The 19,488-nt window shown below is 44.1% G+C and overlaps 1 protein-coding gene across 1 annotated transcript in view; it reads left to right on the top strand.

Moving 5' to 3' along the window:
* The window catches only part of PRKCH (protein kinase C eta), a 242,256-nt gene that overhangs the window by 219,261 nt on the left and 3,507 nt on the right, over positions 1-19,488 (top strand). The window contains exons 11-12 of the mRNA XM_017895546.1: positions 1,807-1,945; positions 2,639-2,827. Coding sequence (XP_017751035.1) covers positions 1,807-1,945; positions 2,639-2,827 — 328 coding nt within the window. The remainder of the gene's footprint in view (positions 1-1,806; positions 1,946-2,638; positions 2,828-19,488) is intronic.

Genomic DNA, 19,488 nt, shown 5'->3' on the forward strand with positions numbered 1-19,488 from the left:
TCTTAGGGATTGGAGGAGGGGTGGAAAATGCCTTGAATCAGAGTCTCCATAATCTATTAGGCTTCTTGTGCACCTGGGGTACCCACAAACAAACCCTCTTCTCACTCTGGTTTTCCTTTTCCTGGTTAACATCCCCACAAACCTACTGGATTTAAGACAGAAACCCAGGAGTCATTTCTGCTGCTTCTCTCTGCCTATCTCTAAGTGATTATCAAGCCTTATTACTGATTTTGCTTTCACCAAAGCCCTGCTTCCTTTCTCCTGACTGACTCCTTATTTTTCATTCCATTCATCACTGTTCTGGTTCAGGTCTTAACATCTCTTCCCTGGACGGTTTCAGCCTCCCCTAACTGATCTTTTCTTGTCCAGCCAGGAATCAGTTACTCCCTTAATTAGGGAGCATCAGGAAGTTCCTTTTGCCTAATATCTGAAAATCAAAATTCCTTAGTGTGACATTCAGGACCCTTCATGGTTTGAAGGACTTAACTTTCCTTGTAGCCCTGAGATTTTTCATGGCCCCAGCACTCCTGTGTCCTGTGCTGCCCGCCCCTCAGCCTCCTCCACCATACCCAGGGTTCTCTGAGTCCACCTGCACAGCCACACCACTGGGCTTGCTGCCATGTCCCCGCCCCATCCGCCTCTCCATGGCGGCCTTCTCACTCCCCCTTCTCTGCCTGGGAGACTCTGACTCATGCTTTCAGACCCAGCTCAATTTCTACTTCTGCTGTGAGGCTCTCTCTCTCTCCTCCCACTGGAAGGAATTGTTCTCTCTTATGTTTCTCTCGTAGCACTTGGTTCATACCTTCATCATGCCACTAGGATGATACAGCAATTGGTGTGTTCCCCCTCCTCTGCCCCTCCCCTGTCTATCCTGTCCATATGTGTGTGTGTGTGTCTGTATATAAGATATATATCTATTTGTTTTACACACACACACACACACACACACACACAAGTATTTCTTTCTTTTTCTCTCTTTTCATTTTGAAGACAGGGTCTCACCCTGTCGCCCAGGCTGGAGTGCAGTGGTGCACTCTCAGCTCACTCCTGGGCTCAAGTGATCCTCCCACCTCAGCCTCCCAAGTAGGTGGGACTACAGGTGCATGCCACCATGCCCAACTAATTTTTGTATTTTTTGTAGAGATGGGATTTCACCATGTTCCCCAGGCTCATCTCAAACTCCTGAACTCAAGCAATCTGCCTGCCTCAGCCTCCCAAAGTGTTGGGATTACAGGCACCCAGCTAACAAGTATTTCTTAAGTACATTATGCCAGGCATAGTGGCGAACCACATAAACACAATCCCGGCCGTCATGGAGCTTCTAGCCTAGGAAATATTTGTCTCCCATTACACTGTGAGTTCCTTGCAGATGAAGATCAGCTGTGCTCCTAGTGCCTGTCACCACCCCTGGCACACAGTGGCCACCTCCCCTATGGGTGTTCACTCTGACTCTGATGGGTAGAGATGGGTGCTCGAGTGGAGGATGGGGGACAGGCTGAGTACAAGGTAAGTGGAAAGCCTAGAAAAGCCACATTCTGCCCTCCGTTTTTAAAGGACAACCCACATTTTCCTGTGGTTAGCCCCTTCTTAATGAGCCCATCATCTTGGAGCCATGAGGCAAGTTCTGAGACTTGATCTAAATTTGTCATCCAGATAGCACAGAGAAGCTCACACGGCCGCATGTGGCCGCACTTGTTGTGTGTGTGTGTGTGTGTGTGTGTGTGTGTGTGTGTGTGTGCCCATTCTGAGAGGTGGATGGTTTGGGGTCTGGCTGCCCTATCGCATGCTGCTCTTTGTATCTTTCAGAGATCTGAAACTGGACAACGTCCTGTTGGACCACGAGGGTCACTGTAAACTGGCAGACTTCGGAATGTGCAAGGAGGGGATTTGCAATGGCGTCACCACGGCCACATTCTGTGGCACGCCAGACTATATCGCTCCAGAGGTGAGTGCAGCTGCTTGATGCAGCTCTGAAATCTGAGCTCTCCAGTAACTCTGACCAGAAATGCCACTGGCTGCTTTTATGTGCTGCAGCGTTGGGGGCACTGTTGAAAGCGGACACCTCTAGACTCGTTAATGGCTCATTGGGTGAATGATGGCTGAAAATGGCCTAAGTCACTCTAATAAGAATTTGAGTTAAAAAAAAAAAATTTGTAGATTTTGCAGTTGCTTTGGGCTTTAGCAGTAAATGAAGACAAAGTGAACGCCACTCATGGCTATTTATTTTCCTCTTCGTCTCTACTTAGTGATTTAATTTCAGCATCATTTAGCAGAACTAAAGAAAGGCTCTTGAATCCTTCCCGTATGAGTGAGTGAACCTAGTCTCCTTTTTTTTCCTCACGGATATATTTCCAGAACGCTTTCTGTTCGGAATCTGCACGAGCCCATCACTGTGGCCCCCAATCATAAATATTTCCTCACCATACCGGAGAAGGCATCTCTGAGTTGACCACAGGGAAAACAGACCACTCTGTAGAAATGGAAAGAAATATGCATGGTAGCACAGGAGACTTTAAAAAAAAAAAAAAAAAAAAAAAAAACTTTGATATTTCCTAGTGCACCAATTTCCCTAGTTATGAAGAACACATTTGTTAATCTGATGTATGAACCACCTTCTCCCGCTGCCCCCTTTGCACAGATCCTCCAGGAAATGCTGTACGGGCCTGCAGTAGACTGGTGGGCAATGGGTGTGTTGCTCTATGAGATGCTCTGCGGTCACGCACCTTTTGAGGCAGAGAACGAAGATGACCTCTTTGAGGCCATACTGAATGACGAGGTGGTCTACCCTACCTGGCTCCATGAAGATGCCACAGGGATCCTCAAATCTGTGAGTTTGGCTTACCCAGCTAGCTTCTGATCTATTGCAGACCAGCTTGTTTTATGTGCTTCTGGTGTCTTTTCAGTGCCTCCCACCAGTAAACCACTAGCTCTAACTAAAATTTGTGTTCTAATCTAAAGAAGCAAAGAACCAGAGTTCTCTCAGGCTGTTACCCTCTCTTATGCAATACACCCTCTCTTATGCAATAGTTATTTTGGGGTCAATTTTGATAGTCCTTGATAACTTTGTTTGCCAAATAGCAAGTATTTCTAGCACTTCAAACTTTAGTTGAGGGGAGGTGATGTTTCCCCTCCATACAGTCAGGTCACACCAGAGTTTTGGGTCAAGTGAATGCCATTCCCAGCCTGTTATTATATCAGTTGTGTTTCTGTTGGCATCTTCAAGCGGTAGGATGAAGGGCCTTTCTTTTAGGGCTGGGAGAGGAGAAGGAAGGTTTTCCAAGCCTCTGCAGATCTCTTTTGTCTCCAAGTTATTCTTATGCAAGCCAGGTGCCATGCCCAGGCTGCAGGTGCAGTGTTGTAATGGATCATGTTGAGAAAGTCTTTTCTGTGTGTGCATTTAAGGCACTGTGCTGAACGCCTTTGAGTTGAGGAAAAACATGTATTGGACGCCTTTATGTTGAAAATAAAGTACATGTAATTTGGGTCAATTCTGTAACCACATTAGTTGAGTTCTAAAATCATGTTTTTTCACCTACTATATGCAGAGGGGATATAAAGGCAAATAAAAGATCAGTTGTTTGAGAAGGGATAAATCAGAACAATCTATATTCTGTTGGATAGTATCTATGGCATAAGAATTACTATCCTTAAGTTATATCCCTTCAGTAATTTTAGGCAAAAGCAAAATGTGAGAAATATTTGCTATCTTGTTGAAAGACTTGTTTCTCTTTGGAAACTTCTAGCCCTATAATCAGTGCCATTTCAAGGACATTTTTTATGTGGGTCACTGTGCACTGGGGCTGAAGGCTTGATTGTCCCTGAGAATTCTCTACATCACTAAAAGAGAAATAATCACAGAAATCCTTCTGAGGCAAATATTACCAAAGTGAATCATAACACATGGCTCGATTCTCAAGCTGAGGTGCCAGTACCCTCCTGAAATTGAGAAAGCACTAATCTCACAGAAATAAAAATCTCACAGTACTTTGGGATTCTACCAAATGTCTCCTATCTAACATGTTTTTGTAAGAACAGTTCATTTTATATTAGTGGAAATTTTAGAGGAAACCATAAACATGGCTTTTATAATTTTATGAAAAAAAAAAAAAGTCATAGAGAAAGGCTTGTCTTCGTGGATTTGTGCCATGAAGTTTCTTAACTTCCTGAAGGGAAATGTACTCACCTAGGTTGGCCGCAGCCAATTTTGATCACATAAACCATGATAACACAGCCTCATCATGCTGCAGAGGGAGGCGGACTTTGCATGATCATTTTCCTACTTCCATGGCCCAGAACCTGGCTTTTTGCGAAAAAGCATGCCAGCCTTCTGTGGCCGGCAACAGCCACCTTCATCATACTAATGGTTTTCCATACCCCACATATTTAGTCCAATTACTGTAGCTGATTTAGTAGTTTTTAATATTTAGACGAAGGATCCCAGAGTTCATAATTCACATGAAAATACTGGTTCAAGCCGTAAAGAAATGCCTGTTGTCAGCATTGGTCACTAGGCTTGGTACCATGAAGGGTAGGAAATAAAAGTCAGTCCATGCCTCAAGAAATTTTTGTATTCTCTAATATAAACACTGGATTAGCAATCCAGATCAGTGTTTCTCTGATAGATACCATATGCGTTTTGAATCTAGGTCTAGTAGAAATCTTAAGAGGCCACATCACCATTTGGGTTGGACATTCCTAATTTTTTGTCTTTACATTTTCAGAAGTCCTCAACCTTATTCTCGTGTTTCAGAGTCCTCTTGAGAGAGTTCTTTCCAACTAAATCTGAAATTAGGTATCATCCCCTTAGCCTAGAACCTAGGACAAGTACTAAGCAAGGTTAAGATTCATATGGAATTTCTAAGACTGTTTCTTTTTTAACCAGGTGAGCTCAGTTACTTCAAGCTATATCTTTTATGTAAATATGGATATTTTTGGTAACGAGCAAATATATTATCCAGTAATAGCCTCATGGTCTTTCCTCTAAGAGGAAACAGCCTCTGGTGCCTAAGAAGAATCGCATACAGTGGAGACTGAGTTCTCTCTCCTTGCAGGTTCACTTTTGGGAAGCTACAAGTCCCTTCACTTCTCTTTATTTCAGCTCCTTTCTCACGCCAGCTGCTCCAGTGATGGAGGCAGCAGCTGCGACTGTTACATATCATGTGTCTAGCACTCATTTTCCTAAGTGACACTTGACACTCTCTCTGGGCATCTTCCACATCGGAAGGAGCAGGGGCTCTGGGCTCACAGCGCAAGGCCTGCCTCCCAGTCCTGTTACCTTCCGGCTGAGTGACCTTGGCGAGCCTCTGTGCCGCTCTGAATCTCAGTGTTCTTGCTTGTAAAATAGAAGTAATAAAATCCATATCAAAGGGTGATTGTCTGGATTATATGAAATAATATAGGTAAACTTCCCGAGCACACAATAAGCATTCCATGTTTTCCTCCTTCAAGGCATGTACCTTCAATGTAATTTTCTTAAAAACACTTAAATGTTGTCAGATAAAATTACGAAAAAAAATCACTAAGAGAATTTCTGGGATATTTTTTTTTTCTTTTCTTTTCTTTTTTCTTTTTTTTTTTTTTTTTTTTTTTTTTTTTTTTTTTTGAGTTACATTTTCTCTCCATGCCTAAAAACAAGAAGCTTAAATGGTATAGATGAGAACATTCAGCTAGTCTTTGCAGGGGACTGAGACATTTAAATAGAAATGTGATCAAAGAGAAGAAAGAAATATTCAGAGCACTCAAGGCTAGACTTGAGGAGACACACTGAGGAGGGAAAGGCATCAGAACTAGGTTGGTTAAGAACCTGCCTCCAGAGCAGAGCTGCCTGGGGGCAGATCTTGGCTCTTTGACTAATAGGCTGTGTGACATTGGGCAAATGGCATAAGTCTTGCATGCCTTAGTTTCCTCTCCATTTCCTTGGACAAATGGCATAATTCTTCCATGCCTCAGCAGGTGGGGTATCAACCCACAGGGCTACTGCGTGGCTGGCATGAGATAACATGTGTGGGTGCCTGAAGCAGTGCTTGCCACAGGGTACCTACCAGGAAGTGTCCTGCACTGTTACCGCTGAGAGCTGCATGCATGAAATGAGTTTTTTACACTCTGTCCTTATCTCTGCAAAAGTATTTGTCATATTAGGAGGAGGGTTTGAGATAGCAAGGCGTGCTATGCCAACCACTCAGGCTGCTTTCTGGCTCTAATTGCAACTTGATTTAATTAGGCCAATATAGTTATTTTACTACCAGAAGAAAACTTAGAGATTGTCCATTCCCACCCCCTCGTTTTATAGAGGAGGAAACCATGAAGCACTGAGAAATTGTGACTCATCAAAGGCCATTTAACACATTACTTAAATCAGTTGGGGCCTTTGTGCACTGCTGATGAGGATGTAAACTGGCGTGGATAATGGTATGGTGGGAGGTTCTTCAGAAAATTAAACAGAATTACCATATGATCTAGCACTTCTACTTCTGGATATTTGCCCAAAAGAATTGAAAGTGGGAATTCTAATAGGTATTTGTACACCCATGTTCATAGCAGCATTACGTACAATAGCCCAAAGGTAGAAGCAGCCCAAGTGTCCATCAACAGGTGAATAGATAATGAGATGTGGTACGTGCACTCTGAACAAGCATTCATTTGGCTGCACAGGGCCAGATCAAGGTATACTGTGTTGTTTACCACTATTGACTTGACGCCTTTTTCCAGAATTTTGTGTCCACCTAAGATCAGACATTCTGGGAGCCTGGTGACTTCAAGAGTTCCTGATGTGAATAGTTGAATCCATTGGATGGTGTTTTGCCTAGTTCTAAAAACAGTAGGGAAATCATGAGTGCTAAGTTGTGAACTGTAATTATTTGTCTTTGCCCTTAATTTTATAGTTTTGTGTGATCGTTAGAAGCATAAACACAGAATTGTAGAGCTAGAAATAGTTTAAAAATATTTTGTCCACATTTCCTCATCTGTGGATTAGGAAACTGAGGCCCAGAGAGATGAAAGGACTTTACATATTAGAACGGAAAGAACATACCCTAGACCTCATTTGACTTCTGCCGCTGGTTTTCAGTCTGTAAAGGTGTGATAATAACACCTACAGTGCGCGCTTCAAATAACGCAGTATACATGAAAGCGTTTTCCAAGTGGAATGCACAATACAAGAGTAAGTGATTAGTATTGCTAACTTGTGAGTAGTAATTTCACAACACACTTAGAGGTGTTATTATCCTCATCTTCTCCTTGAACAATTCAGCAACGTCATCAAGGTTATTGTGTGCTTAATTTTACACAAGGCTGTGGTAGGCTTTTATTCCTAAGGAAATTGTATTTTTGTTTTTCCAGGAGCTTTTAAATCTTGACCAAAGATGCATAGGTGGGGTGTAAATAGCCAAATAGATACTGATCTGTTTATTTATATAATAGGCTTATATCAACGTACACGTGCATAGCAGGCATGGGTTCTGCAACACTCAGGTTCTGTGCGAGGTGCTAGAAATCCAGTGACGAGCAAGGCAAATATGATCCTGCTCTTGTGGAATTTACAGTCCAGTTGGGGTGGCGAGGGAGAAAGAAATTTTAAAGAGCAATTATACCTTAACTGTATACTTACAATTGAATGAGAAAAAAATTAAAATCCAAAGTTCTTTGAAAGCATTTATTTAACAGGCAGATCTAACATGACCTGGGCCACCAAAGGAGGCCATCTGGAGGATATGACATTTAATAAAGACTGAAGAGAAATCAGGCTTGAAAGTGTGCAGAGGTCTTGAGAAAGGAGCAGTCCATTTGAGCAGCTCAGTGGCAGGCTGGTTTGAGTGTGATGAGCAAAGGGGTGGGGCAGTGAGAGCTTCAGGGGAGGAGGCTGAGGGAACAGTGAGAGCCCAAAGGACATCCTAGGCCACACGAAGGAAACTGGACTTTATCTGAAGTGCCAGCGTAAGTCTTTGAAGAATTCCAAGCAAGCATGAATGATGCAATCACTACTTCATGTGCAAAAGATCACCCTGGCTATTGTATAAAGAGTGGACCAACAGACTGAAGTATTTACTGATTAAGTGACTTCCAGGATTTCTTTCAAAATAATTCAGGAGTTGTGGGGAGGAACAGATGAAACAAGACTGGGCATGTGTCAGTAACTATCAAGACTGAGTGATGAGTATACATGAGGGTCTGTGTTACTGTTGTCTAAAATTTCCACAATGGAAAAGTTTTTAAAACCACCACATAAATGAGTATCTTATACAAACAAGCTCAGCATGTGTGTGTGAAGAAACATTTGTAGCCTGTATAGAAAAAGTGATCTCTATCTTCACAAATGAAGAGAAATGGTTTACAATACAAATATACAGAAAGAGCAGATGATATGAGCCACATACAAGCTGCCCTGTGGATCCTGGCCACATCTCTTAAATCCAAGTAAGAGTCTCGGGTTCCTGGCCTGGGAGTCTATGTCACCCTGATGATTTTTTGCCACAGACAAAATTACCCAGTGGTTTTAGCACGACTCATTTCTTCAGCGTCCCTTAAGAAACTCTATGCCTTCTCAAGAAGCGTCCTTCAACCCCCAGGGTAGTAACAAAGGGTACCCCAAAGAAGCATTTTTAACAGAAAAGAGACCAGAGAAGGAGAGAATCCTCATTGTTGGACTTTGCCCCATGCTCCCTCCTTGGGGCCCTGGGAGATCCTTTCCCAGCTGGATCTGCCCTTTCCCACTGGGAGGCAGGAAGAGCTGAGATCTCCAAGCCAGCCCTTCACAGTGCCTTTCTCTGCCATCTCAGTGTGGGAGGGGCATCTTTCCATGGCTTCCTGAGATGGAGATTTATTTAAGAAGGAAGCTTGTTGAACTCCCTCTTACCTTTTTAAATGAAAGGTATTATTATTATTCTGTATCTGGGGAAACTGTTCAGACACCTGTTTATGTTACGTACCATAGAGTTACAGATGTTGAAGACCTCAGGGCTTCATCTGGCGTGATGTCAGCGAGTGCCTACATTCGGGATTGGGGAGGGTGTGTACTGTCCAGCCTTCCTCTAAAAGTGTGTGATTGGCAAGGCAGGCTCCAGCATCTTCTTCACCCCTAATCTAATATTACTGTCCCAACCGGCCCTCCCTGTCATCACCTTTACCACTGCCCTCTCCACCCACAACACCCCCAAGGTTGTGGACTTGTGAGTTCTTTGTGTGTAGCTGTTCAAACATTTCCTATAGACGTGGGTAGTGGACAAAGGACTTGCTTGTGAGAACTTTTCCCATGGAGTGCAGAATCAGTGGGCGCGGGGGTAGTTAGAGCACACACAGTTTTTAGCCCAGGATTTCTACTGGAAAAGAATTCCCTAAATCATTAACCAGTAATCGCACATCTAAAAGTAACTCTATATGCACCCAAATAAGCACACTGGAAAGAGTATTTTTCTTGCTTCCACTTCTGTTTTTCTCATCTTTGTTTCAAATGTTTGTTTAATACTTAACATGTGTGTGCCTCAAAAGCAGCCTCACCTGCGACTCGCAGAGAACGGAGTATTCACACTGGCAGGATCCTCAGAAGTTAACAGAAAAAAGGCGTATGACGACACACACGTTTGTGTAAAGAAAAAATAAAAGGCATTCCAGCTGTTATTTTTTTTTTTTTTTTTTTTTTTTTTTTACTTGGTTTGGGAATATATACTACCTGTTTTCTGGTGTCACCATGCCATCAGGTTTCTTAGGCTGGCAGTAAATTATCCCAAAATGCTGATAATGATAAGGCAAAAGAAAGTCTGTCATTTGCTTAGGGCTTCTGAGGTTCTGCTGAATTTTGCCCTCGTCTAGGTCCGGAAAGGTTTAGGGAAGTCCCAGGCAAGTCAGCAGAGCTCAGGAAGCCAAGGCCTTGTCTCAGAGGTTAGTACTCCTTTGCTGAATCATCTCCAGGAAGAAATCACGTGGCTCAGGCTCTACTCAGGTGAAATCGGCACCTTTGTCTTTGAGCTCACACAGGTGCCTGGGCTAAATAAGTGCTGAAAGGAGCTGGGTACATTCTCCTGAGTCACCTTTGTCGACTCTGGAAGCACTGTAAACTTGGCATCAGAAGGAGATTATAAAGTGCTTTTGTTCCTAAGCTTTATAGAAATTAAAGTATGTATGTATGCATGTGGATTTCTCTGTGATCCAGCCTCTCAGATTTCGTCATCTGAGCATTTTCTGCAGGAATCCTGCTTGCCTCTATGCACAAAGGAGGGGGAACCACAGTTAATTCAGGGATCCTCTTTTAGCCCTGAGTGTGTCCCACATCTGTCGCCAGGCAGTGAATTCCATCCAGGAGCATTGACTGTCTTCCTCTCCATTTCCCTACTCCCCTCCTGGGAGAGGCTGGAATGCTCAAGGAAACCAACAAAGGTGGTCAGCCAGGAGAAGGCTGGGGAAGAGGAAGGAAAAATGGGACCTGAATAACGCAGAGGATCCAATCCCAGATCATTAGGGCTGGTTTTTCAAACACTGTTAGGGGAAATCCAAAAAAAAGTTATCAAAAGATCCTTGAGTAAGAGGAGTGGTTAACATGCAACCTGGCAGTCAGGACTGGAATGCCTGTCTGAGGAAAGGAAGCTGCCCCACAGGCCTCTTACCGAAACCCCTAGTGAGCTTAACACCCTTCAGAAAAGGAACCATTTGCTCACTGATCAAGGCCAGTGTCTGCAGAAAACAGAAAAACACTGCTCTTCCCGGAGATTTTGTATTTGGGTCTTTTTAAGTCATACAATTTTGTTGAAGTTCTTGTTCTCTACTTCTTTTTGCCTCATTAGATTGTAAGTTTCCTAAGGTGGGAGGTCCTTCCATTTTGATAGCTGTGTGAAGGATTTTTTTTCTTTATTTTGAATAGAGTACTCATGCTGCATGTCTCATTTATCTCCATCTCTGCCAGGAAGATAAAGATGTCAAAGCTTTTGTAAAATGACCCTGGAAACTTTTCCTGTGTGGAGATTTGCTAACCAGTGTCTGTGGGTCAGAAAAGCTTTTTGTTTCAAGTTAGAAAAACTCTTGCAAACAGAAGTATTTGACTTTGTTGTTTTTTGTTTGTTTGTCCTTGCCAACTATCAAAGGTCAATAATTTTGGGCAGTTGATCATTAGATTTGGTTTGGATGCCAAAGATAATGCACATCCAGGATAAAGAAGGGTATTGGCCTCGATTTCATGAGAGAAGAATAAAGGACATTGTATAGTCCCCACTAGGGAATCTTTGTTTAGCACTCACTTCTCTTCAGTAGCTACATTTGGGGAATCATACCTGGAAAAAAGTACTTTGTATAGCTTGGGCATGTAGGGTAGCAGCAGCTTTTTCTTACCACTTGGAAGTCATTGGAGAGCAGTGAAATCCGCCCCATCAGTCAGAGCTGCCTGAGACTGGTTTGTCAGGAATAAAAGCATGTTGTCTAACTGCGGGCATTGGCACAACCGCATGACCTTGGGTTTCCATCTCCGAGACTCGCCTCTAACCTTTACCTACGGTTAATCAACATTGTCCCATGACAGGAATGAAGATACAGGGAAGCAATAATGATTATAAAACACAGAAAAGGTGCGGGGTGTTGGGAACCTTGGAAAGGAATTGAGTATGTGCTCATGAAGGGCTGCTGGATTCCAGTTGCAGATAGCATGGAAAACACAGCCAGCAAGCCCACCACAGATTTGAGCACTGCCCCTGCCCCGCTGCAGGAACAGTATAGGGCATTTACCGTACTGAGTTTCATCAAGAGAAAATAAAGTACACTGTGTAGTGTGTCTCTGGAGATAATCGCACAGAATATTCTGATGCCGGTCAGTTACAACCTGCCAGAGAAGGCACTGACCCGCCAGCATTCTCAAATATACCCGCATGCCCACTTCCTCCTTCACTGGCTCAGGGAGATCAGCTTGAGCAAGTTTATTTCACTTTATTTTTTATAAAGAAAAGCCCATTTCAAACTCAAGGAAAACAAAGCATCTGTAGCTGAGGGAAGGACAGTCTTCAAAATGCCAGCTTTTTTTCTCCTCCCAGAGTTTTTAGTGATAAATGCAAAAAGAGAAGAAAGAAAAGAGTCCCTTGATATGGGCACAGACTGTGGAGGCCGCTGGTGTGGCCACCGACCTGACGCCGGACAGGCCAGTCCGGCTCTGCTTCAGATGTTTTCAATGACACAATCCTGTTCCTGCCAGGAAGCCCTCTCATCACTTAATGGTATTGAGTATTACAACCACATTATGTGTTTTAATTTTTCTTATGATAACGCTTAGATATGCTTCCTTTAACTTCCACTCCCTGAATTTATTTCTCCCTGAAATTACTTCTCATCTAACCCCTCTTCTGGTCAACAGCTCTTTGTGTATTGAAAATTTTAAGTGTCCTTCTATCTTTTCCAGCATAAAGACCCTCAGTAGTTTGAAATAAAACCAGGTGTTCAGGCGGAAGGATGCCTGGGATTTTTTCCAGCCCTGTTACTTTTCTCTTCCTTCACTTAGCACCTGCACTGTATGTACTTCTCAGCCCTTCTCCTTCCATGGAATCAGAGGAAAAAGAATGTCACATGAGCCGGCAAAGAAGTACAACATAAGGAAACACACAGAGTGCTGTGAATTCTCATCTGGCGAAGTCCTGAGTGTCATTTATTAGGAGAAAATAAAGATAACTGTGTAGTGATTCTCCTCACCTGTCCGTCCAAGTGTCTTAACCCAGAATCCAAATAAGAAAATTGGTAGCCTCGAGAGGAAGTCTAGCACAGGGACTGAGAGCAAAGGTCTGAGTTTGAATCCTGACTGTAGCACTTCCAAACTATGTGACAGGTTACAGATGGGTCCGTTTCTCAGTTTCCTAATCTTTAAAATGGGAATAATAACCACAGTTGCTATAAGGATTATATCCAACGAATTTGGAACACTTAATGCCTAGTGCAACAAAAGAGTATGCAGCATACATATGTAGTGGTAATGGCTACCACTTCTTAAGCGGTAACTTGTATCAAACTGTATCATTCTCTACTCTCTGCACTCCTGTAGCTTCCCCTTTCTCAAACTAGTCTGGATACCTGGCAGGGTGGGCCATTGCCATGAGTGTGCAGGTTACTAGTTCCAGCCCTCCCCAGCAAATTCCATCCAGATCCAATCTGAGCAGGCTAGAGCACTTCTTCTCTTGGCTCATCCAGTATTCCATAGCAGCACCATTCTGTATAAGAACCTGAACTTGGGAAGATCACAGTTTCCCCAGAGTGATTCCAGAAGTCTGTTGTCTGTCCTTTCCACCCTACCAAGCCCCATCCCACTCCAGTGGACTGTCATCAGCCCCATCTTACATTTAAATGTCTGTCACTGCCTTCTCCTATGGAAAAGTGACTTATCAATGCCAGGTCCAAGCCTGGTGTCTTTCTTATACTGTGCAGCCACATTCCTGAGTGACCACTGCCCTGAACTGGAGGGTGCTGCTAGCACAGGGTGTCTCCAGATCTCCCCAACAGCCGGCAGGATGGGTATGAAAGGAGAAGGTTGGTCTTCATAACTGGGTCAGACTCTGCGTGTGCCAGCAGCATCCTTCAGATGGACACGCGCCTGCAACACGCATGCGTGATGTGCTTCTCGCCAGCCCGAGGTGGCCATTAGGGTCTATGGCCATGGCGAGGTTGGGCATCATGGCTGTGAACCATACTCTATTCTGTGTCCTGTGCTCTTTCTCTGCCCTTTCTCCCCAGGACCCTCTTTAGAGCCATAAAATGCCTTTTCCCCATTTAGGATCATCTCTCTGGAATATTGGCAGGAAGGTTCTGTGGCATGGTTTCCTTCCCTTCTAACTTGCCAGCATTAGCTGCTAACTCTCTCTCTCTGCCCTTTGTTTAAGGTCTGAAATTGAATGAATGGAGAAGGTTATTTTGTTTGCCCAACAGCCAAATCCAGCCATTGGGTAGAAAATACAGTGTTCTCTGGCTCCTGGAAGAAAATCTTATTAGACTAATTGCTTTATTTATATAACTTGTCCTCTTCCTATGAAATCAGACAGATTTTGAAAGAGGAAAAAAATACTTTTAGCCATTACTTATATTTTAGTGAGTTTCAAAGTACATTTGGGCCCGGTTTTTTCAAGACTCATAATGACACAGCATTAGTTTAAACTCTATAATCTGGAACATCCAACAACTCAAAACTGAAGCTGCCTCATGTGTAGCACAGCCCACAAGATGTGATAAGCACCATACCTGACACCAGATTTGTAAAGAAGCTGCTCCATTGCACCCATCTTGCTGCATTTAGTATCTCTGTTCTGTTGTTAATACAGATACAGTTGCACATTAAAACCTATTGTTTGTAGGCCGGGTTCAGTGGCTCACACCTGTAATCCCAGCACTTTGGGAGGCCGAGGCAGGCGGATCACTTGAGGTCAGGAGTTCGAAACCAAGCTGGCCAACATGGTGAAACCCCGTCTCTACTAAAAATACAAAAATTAGCCGGGCATGGTGATGCGCACCTATAATCCCAGCTACTCAGGAGGCTGAGGCAGGAGAAACACTTGAGCTTAAGAGTTTGAGACCAGCCTGAACAACATAGGAAGATCCTATTTCAGAAATTTTTTTAAAAGCAAGAAAAGAAACATTGTTTTCCGAAGACCATTCCTCCCCACTGCACTACTGGAGCCTAGGACAGTGAAGGCAGAAAGAGATCTTGTTCTCTCTTTCCTGGCTCTAGAGGAACAGGGAGAGCCAATTGAGCCTCAGGGTCAAGGCTGACCTCAGAGTGTAGTCTCTCGGCAGCTTTCTATCTGTGCCCCTGCCTTTAAGTAGAACAGGATGGACTTACAAGTTTGGCATTTGGGTCCCATTAGGGACATAAGCAAATCACGGAAGTTTTCTGCAAAAGAATTATGCTGCCACTGTTCACAGCAGTGGGAACAGAGTGTTTAGGGACAGTGTATTCGAGCATAGGACAGCAACAAGATAGTCACAATACTAGCATTTCTTGAGGGCTTTCTTTGTGCCAGGCGCTTTATGTTAATTCTCTCATGGACTCATCATAACATTTTGAAATATAGGAAAATCTTCATCTTATAATTGAGAAATCTAAGGCCCAGAGAAGCTAAGAAATTTGTCCAAGGTCACACAGTAACTCAGTGGTGAAAGAATTACACAAACACAAGCAGTGATGCTGCAGATCCTGACCAACCCTCCATGTCAGAGAAGCTGTTAGATCTTTCAGCCTTCCCTGGCTTGCAGAAGGCCTCCCAGGACATTCTTATACAAACCTGGCCCAAATCCCTTATGTATCCTGTTAGAGCTAGCCTCAGGAGGGAGCATGTCTGCTGGTTTTCCCCTGCAGCCACACCTACTCTGTAGCCTGGGAAAAAAAACTGTTAAGTGTCTCATTCTCAGGGCCAGGTGTGCCTCTGAGTCCTTGAGTATCCTCTAGTTCAGTTCCACTGTAATGAGGGCCACAGCAGGAAGGGGAGCACAAAATGACTCCCCGAGTTCTTGACCCTTCTCTTTCTGCTGCTCTCCAGTGAGTCTGAGACTTATATTTGGGGGAGAATCCAGATTTTCCACCCTGGTCCCCTCACTCTCTGCAGCTTGTAAAGTGCTTTTCTTGGCCCTAGAAAACATTCTGCTTCCTTCAGTAAACGTGTGCAGAATATTTCATGAAGTCACATTATTTTCCTCTTTGGCCGACTTTCCCTCTTGGATCACAGTCAGGGAGAAGGTCAGCTGAGGTGAGGCAACTTTTCAGTGTGACCTTAGATGTGGATGAAAGTGATGGCCCTGAGCAGCACAGTTGTTAACTTACTGGCCTTTGGGTCCCATTAGGGACATAAGCAAATAATGAAAGTTTTCTGCAAAAGGATTATGCTGTCACCATCCACAGCAGTAGAAACAGAGTGTTTAGGGAAAGGCCCGTGCCCAGCCTAGGATGGAAAGCTATCCACCTCCAACTCCACACATCTGCACCAACGTGAACTGTGAAAGATTTCAGCCCTGGGACTAATGTTGAGTGTTCCCTTACTTACTCATCTTCACATCATTGGAGAGGGGTAGTGGTAGAAGGGCCACCCCACCACCACCATGACACACAAAGCTTCCACCCCCTTAGCATCACCCTGGACCCTTCTCCTCCCAGTCCTGGTTTCTGTTTCATGATATTCATCCTCCTCTGGCCTCTTCATGAGCTCCTCCAGCTGCCACCCTGGCTGCTTCCCACTCTACGCCAGGGGTCAGGAGCCATGAAAGTCCATGAATGACACCAGCCAGGTGGGAGGCGATAGGGAGTGGTGGGGCATGTGGCTGACTGGGTCTCTGATGCCCCATGAGAAGCAGCAGCCCCTGCTCCACTCCAGGCCATTTCTATGGAAGAGGAGTGCAGGCACCGTGTTCCTGAGCATCTCATTTTCCATGAGAAGCGGAAAACCTGACTTTTCATGTGATATGACATTTCCTAATGTTTAAATGTTTGAGAAGTAATTAAAATTATTTCAAAATGCATTATGTAGACCGAATAAAATGTGTCTGAGACCTAGGGCTGGTCTCAGTTCTGGTCTGTCTCTGTCCCTTTCCACAATCTAACCTATCCTCCCAGCTTTAGTGGTTACTCAAATTTCAATGTCTCTGAGCGTTAGATGGCCAGCCCTGGCCTGCACCCCAGATTTATCCTAGAATTCATCTGCACATGGGTGCCCATACACCTCCAATGCAAAGCTGAGCCCATCAACCTCCCAGATTTGGCAGACTATAGGATCTCATTAAGTGTGAGCTGTTTTTGTCTTTGTTCCACTAACAAAACTACTACTACTACTAACACTGCTACTGATACTCCTGCTACAAAGAATAATCTCTTGTTCCTCTTTTGTTCCCTGTTTCTGTTACTCAACACCACTGCCCCATCAGGCAGCCAGGGAGAACCTGAGATCTTGGACTCTTCACTCCCTTCCAGGCAGTTGGTGGATTGTGTTCCTTCTTCCACAGCCTTCCAGAATGTGCTTCCAACTCTTCCTTCTGATTAACTAGAAACTCTCCTAGTTGCTGAATTTCTCGTGTGTTCTCAGCTATTGTCTCAGCCTCGAACTGCTAGCACCAGGCGCTGCCTCTCCATTTAAGATTTATTCATCACACTGTGGCTAGAGTCATCCCCTAAATTGCTATGCAGCTCTCATCACTCACCTCTGATGGATCCCACTGGCTGCCCCCGCGGTTCCTCAGTCATCTCTGCATGCCAGCTGTACCAGGCACTTGTATGCCTCTGCATTTGTGCTGGCTGTGTCCTCAGACACATTTTCTTCCTTCATGCCTAATATGTTAATTCTGTTCATCCTCATCTCTGGTCAAATGCCACCTCTTCCATGAGGCTGTCACTTGCCTTCCCACCACCAGCCCCAATGTTATTTGCCCCGTCCCTCCTCCGAACTCTCACAGCACTTGATCTAAGTCTCTTTTCATTTCATCCGGCTGTGTATTATGAAGTTTGCTTGACTCTTCCGCCTTCTCTCCATTAGCTCCTGGGTGGAGAGACACTGTCTTTGTCATCTGCATGTCCCCGAGAAACCCCTAGTGTGCTGCCTTACATATAGTAGACTCCCTAAAAACCTTTGTCAGTTGAATCAAAGTGTGTGTGTGTGTGTGTGTGTGTGTGTGTGTGTGTAAGTTGAGAATGGCTGCATCTAAAGGGCTCAGGCCAAGGTATTAAAAATAAAAACAAAACTGCTTGGTTATTCAAAAGGATTTATCAGAAGCCCAAGAGGCTAAGTATCAAGCTAGTGAAAGGGTTATTCTGCCTTTCCCCAGTTCCAAGGGTGCAGTTTTTAGAGGATGGACGGTCGTGTTTGGTCTACTTGTCATCAGGCAAGGCCTCTTCCACAGTGCCCCATGGAAGCTTGGGTTCAGTGCCAGGGGCAGGGAGGAATGGGCAAGCCTCTTGGACACTGGGGCTTCAGCCACCCTGGCATATAGAGTCCCGCACTGTTTGTCTTGCCCAGAAGAACAAGCTGTACCCACCCATTCACAAGATGTCCTCTCTCACATCATTGGCAGGCCTGAGAATTTCCCACAGGCCATCTGGGTGTGTTCTGCCGTCCTGTCTCCCGAGTTTTTTGCAGCATTAGTTTTTGTTAACTAGCTCTTAGAATAGCAACTGCTCTTCCATCAGGAATTGTATCCCGTTGACTTTCCTAACACAAGAATCTACTCATTTCTTTTTTGTAACTATTTTCCCCCTTCCTGCCTGCATTGCACAGGCTTACTGAGTGAGAGCCCAAGTAGTATGAACTAACTCCTAGCTCTTACAGAACTGAGTTACTTATAAGATATGCATCTCCTGAATCCCTGGTGACCACTGTAAGTGCCTCGAATGGCAGCTGCTCTGATTGGACCTGTGCCGCTCTGAATGCTGCTTTTACTTTTGGGTCCTGCCTCCAACCCAGAACCACCTGTGGCCTTTAATCCCTGTTACTAGGAGAGACGAGAAGCAATTAAACCCTGTCAGTATATTCATTTATTAGCTGCCGTTTGAAGCTTTTTTGAAAGCATTTTACAAGGTATATCCCATCAGGTTGCTTAGGAACTTTTGCAGCCTCCTTCAACATTATCATTTTCATTTGAATCAACACTGGCAGCTTGACACCTCTGGACACCTGGCATGGCAGGGGGGACCACCTCCAAATACCGTCTTTCCGTGTCTGCACCTTCAACAAGATTTTCTCTGTAAATTCTGCTCCAAAACAATTTCTATAAACACAGCATTACTTTTGTCTTGTTCACAAATCAGATTTGGAAAGAAGTGCTTGGGGACTGTCATAAGTCTATTTAAAGATAGTTTGATTTAAATCAAAACAAAACAAAACTTTTATCCAAGACAATTTTCTTTCAATATGGGGAATTAGTTTCAATGTCTTTGAAATTGAGAACCACACTCCGGCCATGAAAAGTGAATTATCCTGTACTAGTCCTTGCTCAGGAAGCGATCAGAACATCTTTCCTGGCTATTTTGGGAAAGCAGATTTAGCCCAGCATATTTTGATAGGAACCCAGCAGTAAGGAAGTTTCCCAACTGATGGAAAGACGGAGAAGCTCTATGCACACATTGCTTAGCTGTGTGGCAGTGCTCATTTTAGTTTTTGGTCTATGGAGCAATGGAATCTCAGTCATTGAACCTACTTCAAAACAGTGGCGGTGGGGGGAACATCTTGAAGAAAAGCCTTTCATCTAGAGCTATGATAGCTTCACTGCATAAAGAAAAGTAGCCAACTTGGTTTTTTCTAGAGCCAGGACACAGACCTTTTCAGTATGTCACCTTTGCTGCTTCTTCACACAGATCTTCAAAAATAACGACTCTCTCTCCTCTCTGCGGTCTCGTCAGAGAGCGGGAATCCTGGCCAGCTGGTCAGGTCACTCAGAAAAATGGCACAGCTGTTTCTGAAAGTAGCCCCATTCAGAAGATGTCTGCTGCCCACAACTGCAGTGCTGGGGAAAGGCACACTGTTATAAAGAGTTTCTTTTCTTTAAAGAGGAAAGAAAAATACATGG

This window comes from Rhinopithecus bieti, unplaced genomic scaffold (genome assembly GCF_001698545.2).
Source record: "Rhinopithecus bieti isolate Rb0 unplaced genomic scaffold, ASM169854v2 scaffold_25987, whole genome shotgun sequence".
In the NCBI taxonomy this organism is placed as follows: Eukaryota; Metazoa; Chordata; class Mammalia; order Primates; family Cercopithecidae; genus Rhinopithecus; species Rhinopithecus bieti.